We start from the raw sequence: 20,834 nt of genomic DNA on the forward strand, positions 1-20,834 counted from the left end.
TAAAATTGACAACCAAAACAAAATAAAATGTATAAAAAACTAAATCACATCGGATGAAATGGGCAGTAAATAGCAGTAGCAGTGTAGCACAATACAAAATGATCTATTTAGCGGTTATTTTCAACTCAGAAGCCAAGAACAGCGAATTCTACGTGATGTGCAGATGCAGTGAAGAAACTGAAGACAGCGTCATCTGAGGAAGTGTAATAAAGATGGTGTATGAGCAGGTAACGGGCCAAGGATAAACATCAGATTTGATTTGATTTCTGGAGAAAGTTCAGAATAAACAGGATGACACACGATGCAGACAGCTTTGTTGTTGCTAGTGGAAGAAACAGATTAGCTCACACGTTGCGCCATATTTGATTTGATCTGTCAGCTGCTAACATTTACGGTTCTAAAAATGTTATAAAATGTACATTTTAATAATCTATAATAATGAAACGATCATTTCTCCGACAGGTTGCAGTCAGAGGATGTTGAGACTGTGGCTGATTCCTAAGATAAAAGTTTTGAAAGTTGTTTATGTATTCCAGATACTCACTTTGTGCTCTGTATCACAGCTAAAGGGAGGGACAACATTATGAAAGCAGCATGCTTGTGCATGTTACTATAATAAAACCTCAGTTAGCACCTCAATCCTGTTTGCAAACAAGTTCTTCTCATGTAAAAATGTTCGGTCAGTTTTTGCAAATTTAAGGTTAATGAACAAATGATCTTTGTGGAACAATTATCTTGAATAATGACACAGTAAACCTTTCCTGCCAGCAAAGACATCATCACTTTGAGTGATGCCCTCTTACTGAGCAGACACAACAGAAGAAAAAGAATGGAATCACTTCTTCAGAAAGCTTTTAAATGCTGTGAGAGATAATCTGTTGCTTTAACGCTCACACAGAACTTGATGCTTTTTTACAGGTGACGGAGACAGAACTGTCCATTTTAATGTTGAGTCGTCTTATTCCCAAGTGTTCAGCTCGAATCAGGACCTACACAGTGGGCACAATATGGAACCAGTCAGAAGTATTCATTCACGCTCACTACATTATTCATTCAGAGCTGAGGAAACAAACACTTTCTGTTCCTCTTTTACAAACTGACAATAATCAGTTCCTCTTTTCCTCTCCTGTAAATCCCGTCATCATCAGGTCTTTTTTTAGGACATGGTAAAATAGATTTTGTGTAGGAGGTACTACATGTGAGTTTCACATTGTTAAAGTGGTTACCAACATTAAGGAGAAAGTAGAGCAAACCTTTTATTGATTTCTCACAAATACTTTGTATGGAGTGTTTCTCTTTTCACTTATTGTTCAAAAAACCTAAGTTGGTAAACTGAAAGCATCACAGGGACATTTTATGAAGTTTTGCGTTTAAAAACAGAATGCAGAGATCTGAAAATCTCATAAGCTGATATTTAATTCACAACACAATATAGAAAACATTGGATATATCTAAAAGGAGACATTATAGAATCTTTTAAACAATATTAGCTCATTGTGAATTTGATGGTTCAAAGACAATCTTATCTTATTTATGAGAGTTGCAAATCATTGCACTTTGTTTTTATTTTCATTTTACACTGCGTCCCAACTCCTCTGAGACTGATGGGACTATAGGGTATTGAAAACATAAAGATGTAGTCTGTAGCACAACCGTCGATCGCGGTGACCCGACAGGCAGCAATCCAGGCTGGGTGATCTGAGCCCTGACACTGAGATGTTAAAATCCCATTAAAACACCAATAAGGATAATCACTCCCAGCTTTAACCTCTCATTTAACAATTTGTACATCATTCTCACCACTGATCACTGTCCTTGTATCTTAGTCTTAAGGAATGAGTGAGGATGTAAAGGTCCAGTAGAACAGTCTTAGAAAAGTTCCAGTGTCTTGAAGACGAAGGATCTGAAGGTATCTGAGTAGCAGCCTTGATGACAACTGGTCAAATTCTCTAAATGCTTCTTTATTTTCCTCTTTAGCATAGGGAACAATGTGCTGTCCTTTATGAGAAGAGATCATTTAAGCCTGTTCTTATATATTATATCATACTTTTTAATTCATGTAAGTAAATATGAGGAAAGGAGGGGTGAGTGTAAACAATCCTTCTGAAAGTGTTTCTCACTTTTTTTGTACATTTTTGCCTTCATTACTGGATTTGGCGATGAAATTGTGTTCTCCAAGTTTTCCACCTTAATACTGTGCGATACATTACAGCCCACAGTACAGCGGTCTAAGAAACCCATGACTCATTGACCTCAAGATGCTTCCAGCGAGACTTTTTGAAAAATATTTGCGCATAGTGAATTTGAATTTTAGGAAATGGCCTTTTCTACAAGAAGTTGTGCAGAAATCAGTTTTAGTTGTTGGAGGAAGCACAAACTAATGAGCTTTTAAGGCAACTGTCCTCTCCATATAGCTGGATTCATGCTTCTCTAGAGTTAGCAAGTCAAGGTGCAAAATGTATGCAGACAATACACAGCTGAGTTCAAGGTGATTTAACTGTGAACGAAATCCTTTCATCACACCACTTTTCATTGAAATTACTGTTTAATTAAGTGCTTTTAGCGGTTTGTTTGTTTTTTATCTCATTGTGACGTCTGTGTTCATGGGGATAATTCATAGGGAAAAGATTTTTCAACATACTGAAGCATCTTCCATTCTCTTTCCATTCCTTCTTGCACATAGCTTTGAGTTTCCGGCAGGTAACGGATGGACATTTCGCCATGATTTTTGTCTCTGCAAAGAAATTCTAACTGGATAAACTTGATGTCGACACTGAGTAAAACCTCAAGCTGCTCAGGTTTTTTCTCAGCAAACAGAAAGTCTTGGCGCTTGTGTTCTGGCAGCAGCAACAACCAAAAAAAAAAAAAAAAACTACTTACAGAAACAAACAAAAAGCAGGGGGTTCTGAATAAACAACACAGCTGCAGAGGTACATAAAGACAGTTTCTGTTTATTGACGCATAAAACATCCTTCAAACAATAAACCAATTTCAAGGTAAGGTCTCTGTACAATGCTTACTAAGCAGTTTTATTTATATAGAAAACATAAGAAGGGCCATGCTTAAAATCACAAAGCGCCTTCAAATTTAATGGCAGGTACTCTTGAGAAAAATTACAGCATTCCATCAACAAATATCTTCAAGCAATAAATATGCATTTATAAATAGTGTAAATTTACATCAAAATAAAAAAAGAAACAACTTAAAGTTCACTCTTTTATCCATGTGCAACCCTTTTTCTGTGACTTGTCTGTCTACACACCTTTTTCTCTCCCTCAACATAAAGACTAATATTTCCAGCAGATTAAAGTAAATTTTGTGGGGGGGGGAATGACGAAAAGACTGCGCCACTCACATTACAAAACAGTTCCTATCGCGTTTTTCTGATCGAGGAGGTGTCTACCAGACAAAAGACCTGCTAATGCTAATTACTCATCTCATGGAGGAGGGGGGGGCAAAGCTCTGGTGTCAACCCACAAACAGAATATAAAAATGGAAAAACAAAACTATCGATTCAGTAGTCTCTGCGTGACGATGTTGCCAGTTCAAACATAATATGTACAAAACTGTATTTCACAGTTTTTCTGTTATGACTGTTTTCTGATGAAGTCCAGCTGGGCCAGCAGTAGAACAGTCCAGTTGTGATGATGGGAGGAGCTGCCATCCCCCTCCAGTCCACCGGGGGGAGCCACCCAGCTCAGGGCAGGTTGCATAGACACACAGCTTTCAAACAGCTGCCTTAGGGGATAGCTACTGGATCTTGTTGGAGGTCTGCCACCTTACTTCCTGAATATCCGAAAAAAAAAGACAGAAAAAGAAAAAAGGGGAGGGGGAACCTCTGGAAAATTTCCAATTAAGTCCGCTGTGGTTCTAAAATGTCCTCAGAAGAAGAGAATGACACCATCAAGAGGAGGAAGGCAGGGGACTCGCCTGTGGAGAGAAAAAACAAACGCATTGAGAACACAAGAAGCTTTTTGAACTGATCCAGTGTCATCTGACTGAGACCAGTACTGAGGACGGTTTGTGTAAGGAACACATTTCAGTAAATATTAAACCCAATTACATGAGTTAATACATGTGGCAATGAAATGGCACCAAAAAAATAAATGCATGTTGTACTCAAATAAAAGCTGGAATAATGAATGATTGGCCATTAAACAGTATGAACGCCAAAAGAACTACGTGTGGTATTAGTACATTTTTAAAAAAGCTTTAGAAAAATAAGTCGCATTCAAAGATAAAAGTTGTCAAAAATAGATAAATGTGGTGTTGTGAAAGTGGAGTTGTGTTGGGCTCCACCACGACTCGTCACAGATCATGTTGGAGATTTTCATGGACAGGATCTCGAGGTGTAGTCGGGGAGAGGATGGTGTCTGGTTTGGGAACCTCAGGGTTGTATCGCTGCTTTTTGCAGGTGATGCGAGTTTGTTGGCTTCTTCGAGCTAATGCCTTCAGTGCGAATCTGAGGCCATGGTTGTCAGGGATGAGACTCGGCCCCAAGTGGAGGAGTTTAAAAACTCAGGATCTGGTTCACGAGCGATTGCAAGTTGGGGTGTGAGATGGATTGGGGCTATGCTGTGTGAACAGGAAGGTGAGCCGAAAAGCAAAGCTTTCAATTTACTGATCCATCTTTGTTCCAACCCTCACCTATGGTCATGAGATCTGGGTAGTGACTGAAAGAATGAGGTTGTGGATGAAAGCGGCTGAAATCAGTTTCCTTTGGAGGGTGGCTGAGCTCAGCCTTACAGAAAGGGTGAGGAGCTCAGCAATCCGGGAGCTCTGAGTAGAGCTGCAGCTCCTCGTGGTGAAAGGAGTCAGCTTAGGTGGTTTTGGGATTTGGTTAGCCTTGTAGCTGCTGTTTCTTAGGGCATATCCAACTGGAAGGAGAATTTGAGGCACACACAGAACACGGTGGAGGGATCACATGTTCCATCTGGCCTGGGACCGCCTTGGGATTCCCAAGGAGGAGCTGGAGAGTGTCGCTGGTGAGAGGGATGTCTGGGATGGTGTTAAGAGTCTCCTACTCTGTATCTGTAGTCGCTATTTCAGTGTTAATGTATCTAATGCAGATTAAAGGGGCAATCCACAGCCATGTGTCTGCTACTTACCAGTGTGAACTGGTCATAAACCTGCATGAGGTCCTCTATCTTGTACTGCTCTAGCACCACAAAGTTGTCCAGGTTAGTGCTCGCCCGTCGGGCACAGTCCTGGCAATGCACCACATACGTTTTCCTGGTGTTGCTCTCACTAGTCACAAACAGCAGGTCAAACACTTCCACCTGCGGAGGACACGAGCAGAGGGAACATGAACACAGCAGTAAAGGACAGTTCACACAGACGAGCTGCTGCTGTTTCAGTGTGAGGATGCTCACCTCACAGATGCTGCAGTAATGCGCCGGCTCGTTCTGCGTTCTGCCGTGCCACACCAGCTCCTTCCCAGCAGCCAGCAGCATTTCCCTCTGCATCTGACACTGCTTCAGAGTTCGCAGCAAGCAATACCTAACAAACACAGACACGTACGGTGAGCTCAGGAGAACACATAAAATTACGTGTGAGCTGGGTTAACAACGCACAAATACTCACTTGATCATCTCAAAAAGCTTGTGGTCCGACACTTTGATGTTCCTCGCCATGTTCCACGAGAGGTGGATCATGGGAACGATGGATTTGACGCTCTGCAGCTTGTTCCACTCGTAGCGCTCCACCGCCAGCTTGTACTGATATGCTGAGGACAAAGACGAGGAGATCTTAGTCATTCAGAGCTGAAGCTACCTTCACATGGAGGCACTGCTGACAGGGGCTATTACTTCAGTTTCCTCAGAATTGTGACCACCGCCGTGCACAGCTGCGCTCCTTTTCTCACCTGTGAGGGGTCCGACGTTCCATGCAATGTTGTTGCACCAGCCGATGGCCTGAACCCAGTGAATAGTTCCTGTGTTGAGCCACACCAAGTCCCCGGGTCGCTGGATGAAGCGATAAACAGGCACGTTGGTCTCGTACAGGTCCTCCAGGTTGGGCCACCATGAACCCATCAGGAAGTTGATGTTGTTCCTATAAAACAAGATTTACAGACCATAAACTATGAATGAATGCAAATGGGATGATCTAAGAAACCTTCAAGTCATCGTTTTCTGTTGTCGTACTTTTCACAGAAGTCGTTGATGACGCCCCAGTACGGTTCATGCACAGCAAACCACTCACAGTCACCAGGGCCGATGTTGATGTTAACGGAACAGAAATTGTTGTTCTCTTGGTGACCTGACACAATAGAAAGGATGCGATTACTTACAGTGAGCAAGAAACGAAAGAAAAGAGAGGCGATGTTTTCTCTACACCCGCTTACCTGGTGTCCTGCTCCCCGGCACCTTCATGTACAGCTGGACGGTGTTCATCCCCAGGATGGTGTGCCCCACGTGGCTGAGCAGGTTACCGGCTGACACCACCCTGGCAAAAGCAGGCAGCTTGTTCAGCTCCTGCAGCTGCTGCTTCCACCTGTAAAGGGTAATTGCCAGAATGAGACTACAGATCGAAATGTAGGCGCACGGGAACGCAATGTAATAAAAGTGGAGAGGTCACTGACTTCTTCTCGTCAGAGAGGTCGATGTTGGTGCCAAACTTGATGTGTTTGAAAGGCCCCTTCCTTCGCCGCATCGCACTTAGACGACAGGAGTAAAATTATATTAGTGACACAAACGAGGGATTAAAAAAAACTTGAATGAAAGCAGAAACAAAGAAAGAACATCCACCTGTCTGAGGAACCTGCCTCTGCCTCCACCTCTTTCTTTTTCTCATTCTCCTCCTTTAAGGAAAAATAAATACATTAAGAATTCCCAAATCCTGGGAAAAGTCAATGAAATAACATCAATTAAGCCAGGACCGTTTGTTTTTATAACGGGAACTACAACTGCAATTCATGCAACATTTCTCTTTGTGTCAACGGTGGAAACAGTCCTGGTGTTCATCGCTACATCTGCTTTTAACGTGGTTTCTGTGACAGGCCGACGCCAGGCTCTGTGCAGCCGTACTGACCCGCAGGGACTCCTGGAAGGACGAGGCTTGGTACTGGGCGTACTTGACGATGGTGGTGTGGGAGCGGCTGCTCTCGCAGCGCCACATTTTCCTGCTGCCGCTGGGGTCCCAGTTCTCGTCGGTGGGCTGACCCAGCTGACTCCGCACCTCCACCAGATGGTCGGGGTTGGCCTCCACCAACGTCTTTGTGGAAAACAGGCCCAAGTCTGTGAACGAAGCACAGAAGGAAGAGTCTAAAAAGATGACTGAAATGTTTAGATTTAGGCTTCATCCTCCTTTCCATTCATATCATTTCAACATGTGCTTTATTGGATCATGAGTGTGATCGCATAACTCAAACCTTTGTTGCTCCAGAAGGTTCCCAATAAAGTGAAATGACCTGGATGAATCTGAGAAGCAGCCATGATCAGAGCTGGTGGAACTATCTAAATCCTAAGGAGAAGTGCTTCTGTGCTTCCTTTATGATCTCCTTTGGCACAGGAAACACTGGGCCGTTCTTAATAAAAGGAGATTACTCTGATCGCGATTCATAACGCCCCAAAACTTTCAAAATGATGCTTTGATACAGTCACACGAACAGTGAATCGTGCAAATAAATATGAAGCCAAGAGGCCAGTGTGAGCAGCCGGTGACAACAGTATGTTTCACTACTTTGGCCTTTTTTTCACTTTTTGTTAATCATCAGCGTCAGCAGTGACTGAATATTGCATGTTAATATGATATAAAACATGTTTATTCTGTGAAAAATCACATTAGACGGAGTATAAAGAGCTTTTTGTGTGGCGGAGCTTATGATGTTTTCCAACATGGTCAAGAAAAAGTGCCAAGGAAGAGACCAGAGTAGGATACTTTTTTCCACTATTCATCTGGACCTTTGTAATCAGAGGTGTTGGCTCCTGTCCCGTAACAGCAACAGTCAGCACCGAGACGGGATTTAAGGGGGCTGCTCTGTTTCTGCTTTGTCTGAACATTACTTCAACAGTCAGACCAGAGCGTTACAGCCATCTTCCCAACCCAAAAGTCTGTTTGAGGATGCAGCATGCTGAACCTGCAACTGTGCCAACAGCTGAATCCTTTATTATCCTGCTAACCAAATACGTCACTGACTTATTTGGAATTACTGATGAAAAACATGTAGAAGCCTTATAACTGTCTGGAACACGGGGGTTGGGGCTTTGAAAACCCACTGACTGGAGGCCTGGAGCACATCAGTGACCATCAGTGACCACTATGGGTCACAGTTGGGAGCAGCGGCGCCCTCGGAGAAAAGAATCGCCTTTACTCTAGATCTCCTTCTCAAGGAGAAAAGTTAGGCTACTGACATCAAAACACTGGATGCTCCAGTGAGACAGAAGAGCGAGGGTTCAAAGTTCATAGTCATAGCAAGATTAAAACAATCATGTGGCTGGAGCGCCGATGGTCGAAGAAAATATCCAAGCCTACAAACCTATGCAGGCGCCGCCCTTCCTTGGGAGATTCAGCACCCACTTTAAGTCCATGAGGACTGATTCAGCGTTAGTTTGACTGGATTTCCTGTGAATTTTGTTTTTGTTGAAGTTGTAAATGTTAAAAACGCAGTGTTCTCCACTACTGAGGTGCAACAGCTGCAGTCCTTTGGAACGCTCTGCAGAACAACCTCTGCCTGTGATTATGGCCTAAAATGCACGTTTGTAACAATTGTTTCTGAAAATCAAATTTAAAAAAACATGTCAATTAAAATGATGAGCAATAATAAATGCTGACCAAAACTTTACAAGCCCATCCATCATTTTTATGGAGAAAGACAAAGTCTAGAGCGCATTTCTCAAAGGAGACATGAATGATGGACTGTCACAAAGAAGTGGAATAGCTGTGAACATGAGCTCACCTTCACCGTCAAGCATATTCAGTGTTAAAGAAACATATCCAGGAAACGCTCAAAGCTTTTGGATTATGAAAGGACGTGTCGCAGCCAGATTGGCCTTGTATGCGGTTTCAGGTTATTTTCCCCCATTCGGCACAACATATCCGTCAGAGACAGTCTCAAGAGCCTTCAGACAATAAAAGCAAACGCCTTCAACAGGCTGACACAAACATCACACCTGATATCTCATCTCTGGCCAGAGGTTTGCAAGCCCGTTCATTTTCTTATTGAAGCAAAAAAGTGAGCGACTGCTCCAGACAGTGTGAGAGTGTGCAGGGGGGGAAATGTTGGGCACCACTGATCTACAGACATGTGCAGTAACGCTTTCCACTTGCAGGTGGTGCTGTTGTCATACATGTCAGATTCATTCACAGAGCGAGCACACCGACTCCCTTGATTACAGAGACACACCCACAGGGCTGTGTGAGGCTGAAAAGACGAGCATCCAGTCGGCCATGCTGCCATCACTCCACCGTGTAAAAAGGAAAACTCTAACCAAAGTGCGCTTACCCAGTTTGAGCGCTCCTGCCAGTCCCCTTATGACAGTGACCGGGTTGGCCGGGTTGGTGCAGAACTGATGGAGGGGAGGGAAGAAAACGTCCCTCTTGTTTTCTAGCTGTAAGTCAGAGAGGAGAGGTCAGGAAAAGTAGAGCCAAAAAACTGCTCCTTTAACAACACACGATACCACCAATACTTCTCCTTCTATGGTGTGGCTGTACGTACATAAATACTAGGTGTTGGGGGGTTGAGTTTGTCTTTCGGCAGTGCAGGAGAAGGAGGACCAGGGGGCCGTGGCGGTGGACACCTGTCGAGGAGGATGCTGCTGGTCGACAGGCCGTTCTTCCCCAGGTTCCTGCAGCCAAAGCAGTGGGGAGAAAGAAAGATCAGTCTGGACCCGATCCTCCGGCAGCTTTTTAAAAACTTTTTTGCTCTGAACAATCGAGGACGGGAAGAAGAGGAGACTTTCGTGTTCAGCTGGAGGTAGCATTGGAAAACTGTGAGATACTTCTGGATTTTTCAGCTCATGCGTGAGACGACGGGATCCCGGGCTTCAGGGAGGAAGCATTCAAACACACATCATACTCCATTCATTCATTAAATATAGAATGAAAACATACAATGTCATCCTTGATTATTCTGGAATGATGCTTAAATAGTTGAAATGGTCCTATAAGCGGTCCTTTAAAAAGCCTGATCGAGCCATATTTATTTGATTTACATTTATTTATTTATTTTTTTTTTTTTTAAAGGTGAAAGATTACAGTTATTATTTTTAAATGAAAAACTGACACCAACAGTGATTAACCGCCATGTGTGCACTTCTTCTCCCATGTGGGAGCTATTATAGCTGTCACACATTCCTGAAAAGTCGAACGTGGAATCAGAAGAAAGAGGCTGACATGGACGTCATGTCTGACTGGTAATTCTGCTTGAAATTAACTCCAGGATAACGACTGGACGAAACCACGAGGACCGAGGGAAAACTTTGATCAGGAGGACTTTTGGCCCAGTGATAATAAATAACAACTTTAAGGTAATATGACACACACCAAGTAATGATCACAGTCTTCATAGACTCAAGAGCAGAAATGTATTTATGCATTTCTGACAAATACATCAGCACCCAACAGGTCAAGATGTTTAAGACATGACACACTGAATGTGTTTGGTGCTGCATTAACTCACACTGAGCCTGTTTACACCTGGGGTGCAGATGTGTCCTTAGTGATGCAAATACAAATGTGTCCTGGTCCACATTTACCGCCTCCATGACAGCAGCGGACTTTCCACTATGATGTTTTCTCGCTTTTCAGAAAAAAAAAAAATAATCACAACTCCCCAAAAGCTCAAAAAACTGAAACGTGTCAGAACAGGCGGATGTTTTCCTGTCTTCAGGTTCTTCCTCAGACCGGTTCACAGTTTAAAGACATTTTTTCTAAGCAAATCTAAACAATGTTAATGTCGGAATAATGACATAAATTTGGTCATGAACATCAGAAAAGCTGCTGATGTTGTTTGTTGCTCAGCTGACAGCTGATACAGAGCAGGTAACAGATCAGTTCACAATCAGTTACTCAGGACACATGCAGGGACCTATTTTAATGCTAGATATGGACTGAGGCACTTAAAGTGCTTCACTGGATGGACCAACCAGAAAGCGTATTAATCTGAGAGTTCTGAAAAGGCCAATATGCAAATGAGTCACGCAGTCCGCTGTTGCAACAGAAAGGAACTCCTGAACTCTGCTAATGTAACAGCAAAAGTTTGAAAAATACATCCAATGATCCATGAACTCAAACCAGGAGCAGGAGCTTTTCTCTAAATGATCCATGCTGAGCTTTTGTGCTTTGATTTACCTTTGCAGAATACCTTCTTTTTTCTTTCAGATGTAGTCCAGGACACGTTTGCATTCATAATGTAACAAGTTCCACGGCTTCTAATGTGTAAACGGGCTCAATTAAGTAACTGGCTGCATTTCTTTCTTCTTGCTAGTAAATGCACAAAAAGTGCTGCAGATCAAATTCAGATTACAGGAACATTAAATACAAATATGTAAAACTGAGCAACATCCTGAGTATCTATACGGGCATAAACAAAAAGTCACTCCCACTGTTCAAGTCTGTGAAGTCATCACAATCAAGAAGAATGCATTTTTAAGCATCACACCTGGACACAGCTTACCTGCATGCTTTGAGTACTTCACTGGAGCTGGGGTAGATGGAAACTGAGGACCAGGGTGTCAGGCCAGCAGGGGCCGTGTGTCTGTGGGCTGCCCCAGAAGGCTCTACCTTCAGTGGGCTCTGGGAGTCTTCCAGCCCCTTTCCATTGAGAGTGGGCCCCTGACTGTTGGAGTTGGACGGGCTGTTAAGGCAGGAGGCGTGAGGTTCTGCCGAGCATGGGGAGGGCGTAGCGTTGGCTGAAAGTGGTGAGGACATCACGGAGTTCTCTGAAAGCTGCTTGGCGGCCCCATGAAGACCCGGGTGGACGTTGTTTATTTTTTCTGAGGAAGACCCTCCGTGGTTACTGAAGTTATTGTTGTCGTCATTATTGGTAGTATTGGCTTTTCCCTTTAGCAAGGCTGAGAGTTGAGGATTGTCTGAACTTAGCACGCTGGGGGCAGGAGAGCCAGGCTGAGACGGGCAGGCAGAGCTGTCCATCACCCGCAGCTGGACGTGATTAATCAATCCCTGCGCGGGGGTGTTGCTGGGACTGTGTGGAGCCCCTCCAGATTGCCTGATGGTGGCTGTCGGACCTGATGGTAAAGTGGCAGCTGCAATGCCGCTGCCGTTTTTGCCCCCTGAAGGCATGGTGTCTTTGGTGTGGACCCCTGAGGTAGTAGCTGAGTGGGGAGGCGAGGACAAGTGGTTGGGTGTTGTCTGGGGGGAGGTGGGGGATAAAGAGGAGGCTGAGGAAGAGGCAGTGCAGGGCCCAGAGCAATGTCCAACCTGATTCAGAATGCCAGAGGAGGAGAAGGAGGTCTGAGGGGAGGAGGAAGAGGAAGAGAATGGGGGTTCTCCATTAGGACCAGCCGAATGTGAACCTGGATCTTTTTGAAGCCCCTAGACAGACAGAAAGGCACACACATTTTTATATATGACAGATTTATAACAAATAAGGCAGATGCAGATCTAGAACTGTAATATAAAGTTTGGAAAGATGAAAGCATCCAGTGGAATACCTGAGTGGTAGTGTTGCGTTGTTGGCTCCTCCATGTCTCGTCTGCATGACTGGGACTACTGGTAGTGCTGCTGGTGCTGGGGTGACTGGCGGCTGTGCAGGTTTGAGGTAGAGAGTTCTGCTGCGGGTAAGGCACGTTTCCGTTGCTCGGGCCGCCACCTCCCAGTCCCAGGGTGTGATTTTTCTCTGGGTGTCCAGGCAGTCCTGATGAAGGACTTGAAGAACAGGATCCGTTGGCTGTGGGCTGGGTGACACAAGGGGGTCGGATGGCTGTGTGATTGAGGGGGGAGGTGCGGGAGAGGCCTGCGTGGTGGTGAGACGACTCAGCCAGAGGACCGTTGGGAAGGCTGGGCCGTAGCTGGCCACCCGCTGCTGCCTGCTGCCTCATCTGATACAGGGCAGAAAAAATTCAAACCAAAGGCAGACCAACAATGAAGAAGGACCTTTTGTGTCTCCACTTTGACTCAATGAAATGATCAACACAACCGAGAGCTTTACTGTACAAACGAGGTTGCACATGTACCTTCTGTTGATGTTGCTGCATCAGGGAGAACTGCTTCTCCAGCTGTTCAAGCATCTGCAACTGAGGGGGCTTGAGGTTTGCTCGGTTGGTCCGTAAGTGATCCAGGTGCTGTGCACAACAGTGTCGTATTAATTTGGCCGTTCACAATGACTTTTTTTTTTTTTTTTTTTTTAAATCAATAATGTTAGATACATTAACATCATTTTGCAATTAGAAACAAATGCTTAAGTGAAAGAAGATCTGCACGCTGAGCCAAAAACAGCTGTTTTCCAATAAAAGACACTGTGTCAACTGCATTAAACACCGGCATGTGGTCTGTAAAGGCTCCATTAAAACCGAACCATGTATAACAGGCTTTAAAGCAAAAGAAAATGCTACCATCCAGATGCAGAACATTTCTTTTTCAGGGATTGTTTTGCCTATTTCAGGTAGACCAACCTGACTGAAGCCCAATGTTTTTTTAAAAAGCATTTATTTTTCTAAACTTTTGAAATTATTTCCTTTTTAAAGCAGCTTTTTCATATTCAAGAGCGTTGAAGAGGTTGAATATGAGCATATCAGTTAAAGTTTCTGTTGAAACTCTGTATGCATGTATTTAGCTGCATCTCTGAAGAGAAGGCCACGTACATAAGCTCTTTGGCTGCACCGTAAGCCAGGAACATACCAAGAGAGTCGGCCTCAAAACTGCATTCAACAGTTTTGACTGCAGTGAGTAAGAAAAGCTTTTGAGAGTAAAACAACATTTTCCAACCTGAAGCTTCTGTTGTGTTAGGTACCAACTGGGGATTTGCTGCTGATTGGGGTTGTTTGCCCATGACTCTGCAGCACCCTGTGAACAATACAAAGATAAGTGTACCTCAAGCTCACCTTTTAATTCAATCCATCGCAAACAGTAATGCTAATGCTCCTTGCTGTACCTTAGCTGGGCTGGCAGTGCGTTTCTTCTTGGCAGGACTGGCCTGTGGGTCTGTGTGGTTGCTGGCAGGCTGGCCTCCCTCCCCCTTACAGGCCTAGAGATCCAGCACGGAGACACAGCTTGAGACACACTTGACTAACAGCAAAAAAATAACTCATCCAGGTTGTCTTTTTCAGTTAAACTACAGTTCAAAATTAGCCCAAGGAGGAGCAAACACAACCACAAATCCAAAGTCTTCTGCACAATGACACTGAAGGACGATACTGATACTAAACATTTACATGCATGTGAATGTTTGAATGCATATGTGACAATGCTATGATGAAAACACTAAACAGAGGCTGATGAATGCAATAATCTCAACAAGCCGTGAAATAATGCAACACCGTTTTCTGTGCATGCTCATATTCTGCTCAAATAATTGTTAAGGCTTTACAAAAACAGGTTGCTCCATCATTGGTCTATTGGCTCCATTTAATCAATCACACATCAAGTGTCAATACTGGAGCGAGTAAAAATAACATGTTCTGGCAATGGTGCTGCAGATCAAGCTGGATGGAAGTGAAGTAATGCCAGGCAAAACCACATCTAAACAGACCATAGAGGGAAAATAGGAGGAGTGAAATAGATGAGATGACAGAGTGGTGGGCAACCTTATGGCATAATTGTGTGGCTACAATTTGTCTCATTTATAAAGAAGGTTGTACAAATTTAACACCATTTGAAAAGTGTAAAATTTAGATAAATGAGTGTGACAAAAATAATCAAATACATGCACCCAGACTACTTATTCTAAAGTTCCCGTTAACCATGCATTATCAGCCTTGCAGTTTGCCAAGTATATTGCAATGAGTGCACACGATGTGTGCATCTTTGCAAAAAGAGTAAGGCCTGTTGGGCATAATGAGTTCCAAGTAGCACAGCTTGAAAATGATGACAGCTGTCATTTAAAAAGAGAGGAACAGCGAAGGACAACTACACTCTAGAAATAAGATTATTGCAATATGGGCCTCGTTTCAACTCCTCCCGACTGTGTAACGTTTAATCTTTTGGCCCAGAAGTCAGTACTGGCCAGCGATGCAAACCATGGATCTCACCTGCTGTGCCTGTGCAGTGTTCAAGGCCCCCTGCCTGGACGTGAGCTCGGCAGGAATGGGAAGGCTCCATGCCTCCTCAATACTAGGAAGCATTTTACTCTTATTCTGCAGACTACCTGGGTGTAGGTTACACAACTGAGCCTAGGAGAAATTGTGTAAGACACAAACTTTAGTGCTGAACTTGTAGGACAAGAGAGGCACTACAAGGACTACTGCTTATTTATAGGTGGTGTAACTGTACACAGAATACAAAAGAAATGTTCAATGCCATGAATGTATGCTTTACAATTAAGTGAGGGAAAAAAAAACACCAATATGAATTACTATTCATATCTTTGTGGTCACAAATCAAAAATCACAAAAGCACAATCTGCAATTTTAAAAAGCTGATTGCTTTGGCAATGCTTGGCAATTAACGCAGCACCTTAATGCATATGCACACACACACACAAAACACTCCACGACATCTAACAAAGGGCGTTGGTGAATGCATCTGAATGCAGCCCCACCTGCAGCAGCTTGATGCGCTGGGTGAGCGCAGCAGTGTTGAGGCAGGCCTTGCTGCGCGTAGCGTTGATGTAGCACTTCATAGCATCGTGCAGCTGGCCACAGGACTCGTAGAGGGTGCCCAGGTCCATCCAGGCGGCGGCGTGGCTATGGTCCAGTTGAACAGCACAGATGTAGGCTTGCAGTGCATCCATAGGCTGGTTTTGCTGCTGATATAGAACACTGGGGGCAAAGAGAGGAATTATCCCCTCATCTTCCAAGACTTAGGTTTTTATCTTTCCGAGCATTACTATATCTCACCGACTTTCAGGAGACGTAACCCGTTATTCCAGCATCTAACCATAGCCAATTCTCACTGTTCTTAAGCTTTCTTATCAGCCATCTCCTTACGTGCTGTATCGCAGGGCAGCTGCTACATCTGACACCCCCCCCCCACTCTCTTATAACAATAAAAAAATGTTCACCCTGCCCCTTTCAAAAAGCATTTCAAAACAACAATAAATAACTAATTCTGCTCTTACCCTATGGAGCACCAGGTGTCAGCACTCGCCTCCGACTTATCGATAGACTGACGGTATGAGATGAAGGCATCCTGCACCTTCCCAATACTGGAGTAGCACCTGGAACAGATGAAATTGACAACAAACAGGAACAATCATTTCAATTTCTTGCCGATTTCGCGTCCCATCCCTTGTAATAACACCATGCCAAGCTACTCAAATAAATCAACCTTTGCTTTAACAAGAAAAATTAAAGTAAGAACCTGTCACACATTTCGAAGGCTCTGACAAACTAGTAAAAAGTAAAGATGCTGGTGAGTGCTCACAAGATAATATGAGTCTAAACTGCACCAACATTACCAACATTTTTTAGAAGCAAACATTGTAACTGTAGAAGAAACAGCTAATGCAGTCATTGTCAACTAAGAGCAGGCCTTTGGGTGACTCACATTCCGGTTTAAGACAAGAATGGAGACACTGTTATCTCTAAAAAGAACGTACACCAATTTGAAGGTTTTATGCATCACGTAATACTACAAAAATCATCTAGTCTTTTCCAGGCTTTAAAATTGGGTGATAACACACATCTTATGTGACATTGTGTCATTATTCATTGGGGAAAAAATCCTATAAAGTCCACGCTCACTGCTTCCATAAGAATTAGGAGGGTAAGTAGCAGCCTGGTGCTGCATATCGAACGCACTTTGATCAACTGACCACCTCTATGAAACCAGAAGTTTTGTCACTTTGATGGTCTGGAGCATTCACGTGTGTCTTAACACAACGCCAAGGAGGACAGACATCAGCAATGATCTTAGAGAAGCATTTGAGTCCATCATTCTACAGAATGAAATATTATTCTGTGTGTTATTCAAGTGGAAAACAATCGAGACAGCTTCGCAGGGGTGGACTTCCCAGCAAGTTCACCCAAAGGTCAGACTGTGCAATGCTCAGAGAAACTGCAAAAAACCCAAGAGCTACATCCCAGACTCTACAGGCCTCAGTTAGCATGTTAGAAGGTTGCGGGACCGGGACACCTTGCAGTCATGAGTTGACCTTGAACTCCTCTGTATACTAAAGTATTCCAGAGTCAAAAACTGGCTCATGCAACAGGACAATAACCCTAAGCATTCAATAAAGAAGATTTATAGTACTATTATAGTCTGCTACATGTTAGCTGCTTTCCTTTCACTTAATCGCAGGATTCCACCAGACGAGGCTGTGTGGTGCTCCAACTTCGTCACAGTTTAAGACAGCTTCTCTTGGTGTTGCTTGTGATTCGTGGCTCAGTGTCATTTTCAAATGGAGGCAGCATCAATCTGCACGGAGCACGCATGGCTCAGAAAATTACAGTCCGTATATAAAAAAAACAAAAACAGCCTGTTCAGCCTGAAATCAACTGGGCAGAGGCTGTTCATCATGGTTAATGAGAGGTTTAGCAGAAGAAAAAAAACCAAAATTGTTATCACACCCAAGATTTAACAAGGCAACATCAGAGGGCGATAAAAGAATCGCAGCATTTTCTGATGTAAATCTGCGTAACCAAGTAATTAGTTACAACATAAATACATGATTTTGTACAGTCAAGAATCTGAAACTCATTTAGCCAAGTTGGGAATAAAACAGAACTGAGCTGATAATGGAAGTTGCAGCGCTGTGCAGTGGGATCACGGAGTAACCCTCATCCAGCGAGTTTTTCTGGATCAGTGAGCAAAAGATCCAACCTCTGAATCAACATTTGATGCTCACTTACTGAGAAAGAAACATAACTAGACTATATGTGTAGACAGCTTCTATTTCTTCTCCACAACTATGCAGGTAGTAGCTAAGACTAACCAATACAGACAGACAGGTACACGGATGGGTCTGTATCCCACTCAAACACCTGTCAGCATTTATACTGCTGATTGTCTCCAAACTTCGACAGAAAAAGGAGGGAATTTTTGATCATCAGACAGCTTCAATGTAAAGCAAACAGTCTAATCAGGACCTGAAAAACATCTCAAGCACTGGCAGGTCAGAGGCTAGCCCTGCAAATCACCCAACAGTCACGCTCTTGTTTTTCTTACCTGCCAAGAAGATACCAGGATTGGCCAGAGTTTGGGTCTGCTTCTAGAGACTTCTGCAGACACTGGATGGCATAGCTGTCCTTGGTGTCTTTATCCCCCAACTGCTCCACGGTGTGATGCATCCAGCCTGAAGAGAACAGTAAGAGATCAAGAGTTAGTATTCAAGATTCAACAGCTAACAAACTAGCCTGCATGGCTCGGGTCCTATCGTAGGGTCATATGTTCAACAGCAGAATGATGCACCTGAATCCATAGACAAAACATGCAACTCAAAAGGAAAGAGGGCCTAGATGCAAAACAGCTTCAACTGTAATGGTGAAAAGCGGCAGACAAAGAGGGAGGTGGCGTTCTTCACACACACTTCAAAAGGCTTCAGACGAGGCAAACAACTCCTCCCCGCCTCCCACTCACTTCCACATGGGCAGACGCACACGACCAAAATCACTCCCAGCAGTAACGGGCAATTTCCAACAAACACACAAAAGCAACCAGACCCCTCCAGCCCTCCTCCCATACACCTGTGGCAAGCTCCATACGTCACCATGACAACCCCAGCAGGCAAAGCTGAGACTGGGTTTATACGACTGGGTGGGTGAATACGGGGTGGCTGTTGGCACTGTGGAGCAGGTGAAAATGGGAATCTCAGAGCATTTAGCACTGAGCTCAAATGTGTTATTCAGGCTTAATTAACATTTTTAAATGATGGTGAACGAAAGAAAACCTGCTTGAGGCCGTAGGGCGAAGCCCAACGTGTTGAAGAGGTTTTGCCCCGTCCATTTCCCTCGTGATGGAAGGGCAGTGCGCTCAGAGGCCTTCTGTGTTCCATTTAAAGTATTAAAAATAAATCAGCCTCAAATAGTGAGAAAATAGAAAAATCAAATGGTAAATGGACTTGTACTTGTATAGCGCTTTTCTAGTCTAGCTGACCACTCAAAGCGCTTCACTACATGCCGCATTCACCCCACTCACACACATTCATACAGCACGTCTTAAGATATAACTACGTGCTTTTCTAATCATTCACACACATTCATACCCCCCAATGATACACTGGGGGAGCAACGTGGGGTTCAGTGTCTTGCCCAAGGACGCTTCGACATGTATCCTGGGGAAGCCAGAGTCGAACCACCGACCTTCCGACTGCTTATTCCTGCTCTTCCTCCTGAGCTACAGCCCCCCCAAATCCCTCATTTGCCACAGCTGCCCACTGCTCTGTGGGTGTGTTCACTACCTGCAGTCAATGAGCTTACAGGCGAGTTAAATGCACATGTCAAATTCCTGCTCCTGTGATAAAGCATGCTCACATGAATGAAATGATTTCTCTTCTACGCTAAAGGAGAAGATAGTATTACTCGATATATCACAGCCTTTAAATAGACCCTATGATGGATGATCTGGATCTATGGGTCGATTTAGCTAAACCTCAACTGAAAATCTAATTCTGGACAAACATGAGAAAACTGAAGCTCCCTACAGCCTAAGATTTGACCGCATCATCTTTACAAGTGAAACAGTTTCCTAAATCAACCCAAAAACAGCTTAAATTTGCTGCTGAAGTTTAAACATACGTGGTGTGTGTTTTATCTTCAAGTCAGGGCGAAAGAAAGCAAAGCTCTGACGCGCCAAACACGTTCAGCCATTTATTTTTTTTAATGGGACGAAGCTAAAGAAGACACGTTAAAGCGACGTCAGAATAAATTCCACCAAACACAGCAAAGCAAGAAGAAGAAAAAAAGCCCAGGATAATGCAGTCCCATTCAAAACAGCACATATAAATTTCACTTTCTCGCCACACAAAGTAGTTTGTACAAGGCAGTAAAATGTTATGTGATAAGTTACCCTTCAACTGTGCAGATGAGGGTATTCGTCTAAGAGAAGGAGAAACTCACCCAGTTGTTGCAGTGTGGTCGCCTTCACCTGCGCAGGAAGATTTTCCGTCTGCAATAGACTCTCATACGCCTCTTTCGCTGCTCTGTATTTCTTCTGCAGGGAGAAAATCAGGAAGAAGAGAAAGATCGAGACAGAGGGCAGTTAGAGCCAGACAGGAGGGACGGTGGTTTATGGTTCTATCTAGACAGACAAAGAGTCTAAAAGACCTCCTCACACTCGTAATGACCAGCCACACACATGGGGGTGGGTCAGCGTGGAAGACGACAGGCCAGACTCAACACGTCTGGCACCTTTAAGTGTGTGTGTCTGCACTTAAATGGATGCGTGTACGTGCTTTGTGTTTTGTGGAAACCTGAGCTGACCGTTTGTTTTAACCCGGCGACCTTGTTGAACTTGGGTCTGGAGAAGTAAGCAGCGGGATTTGAGCGCTCACACACACACACAACACTGTCTTATCAGCTCAAAGTCATCTTGCAATCTAACTGCAAATTTACAAGTTACAGATTTCTAAAGCACCAAAAGCCCACAAATATTTGTGTTGATTTATGCATGCAGACACACACCGTCTGGACTCTTCCTGTCTGCGCACAATAAAGACACCTCAGGGTAAACATTGACTCTTAAGGCATATAAATGAGGAGGGGCTCCTAGTGGTTTGTTCCTGTTTTAACTGTCATCAAGCCGAGTCGAGGTCAAACAGAGACAGGACAGAAAATATCACA

General features: G+C 43.9%; 1 protein-coding gene across 1 annotated transcript in view; it reads right to left on the reverse strand.

Annotated features, from left to right (window-relative positions):
• Positions 1-2,931: 2,931 nt before the first annotated feature.
• kdm6a (lysine (K)-specific demethylase 6A) overlaps positions 2,932-20,834 on the reverse strand; it is a 39,260-nt gene continuing 21,357 nt past the window's right edge. Inside the window, exons 9-30 of the mRNA XM_072397370.1 lie at positions 20,112-20,205; positions 18,223-18,349; positions 16,175-16,273; positions 15,656-15,875; positions 15,147-15,287; positions 14,051-14,143; positions 13,885-13,962; positions 13,134-13,241; positions 12,612-12,998; positions 11,615-12,492; positions 9,656-9,785; positions 9,443-9,548; positions 7,030-7,235; positions 6,747-6,799; positions 6,581-6,655; positions 6,344-6,492; positions 6,144-6,258; positions 5,864-6,051; positions 5,584-5,725; positions 5,373-5,499; positions 5,109-5,279; positions 2,932-3,930 (exon numbers count right to left, since the gene is read on the reverse strand). Of these exons, the coding sequence (XP_072253471.1) occupies positions 3,904-3,930; positions 5,109-5,279; positions 5,373-5,499; positions 5,584-5,725; positions 5,864-6,051; positions 6,144-6,258; positions 6,344-6,492; positions 6,581-6,655; positions 6,747-6,799; positions 7,030-7,235; positions 9,443-9,548; positions 9,656-9,785; positions 11,615-12,492; positions 12,612-12,998; positions 13,134-13,241; positions 13,885-13,962; positions 14,051-14,143; positions 15,147-15,287; positions 15,656-15,875; positions 16,175-16,273; positions 18,223-18,349; positions 20,112-20,205 (3,714 nt within the window). The 3' untranslated portion in view covers positions 2,932-3,903. The remainder of the gene's footprint in view (positions 3,931-5,108; positions 5,280-5,372; positions 5,500-5,583; positions 5,726-5,863; positions 6,052-6,143; positions 6,259-6,343; positions 6,493-6,580; positions 6,656-6,746; positions 6,800-7,029; positions 7,236-9,442; positions 9,549-9,655; positions 9,786-11,614; positions 12,493-12,611; positions 12,999-13,133; positions 13,242-13,884; positions 13,963-14,050; positions 14,144-15,146; positions 15,288-15,655; positions 15,876-16,174; positions 16,274-18,222; positions 18,350-20,111; positions 20,206-20,834) is intronic.

This window comes from Leuresthes tenuis, unplaced genomic scaffold (genome assembly GCF_036924035.1).
Source record: "Leuresthes tenuis unplaced genomic scaffold, fLeuTen1.0.hap1 SCAF_12, whole genome shotgun sequence".
NCBI lineage: Eukaryota > Metazoa > Chordata > Actinopteri > Atheriniformes > Atherinopsidae > Leuresthes > Leuresthes tenuis.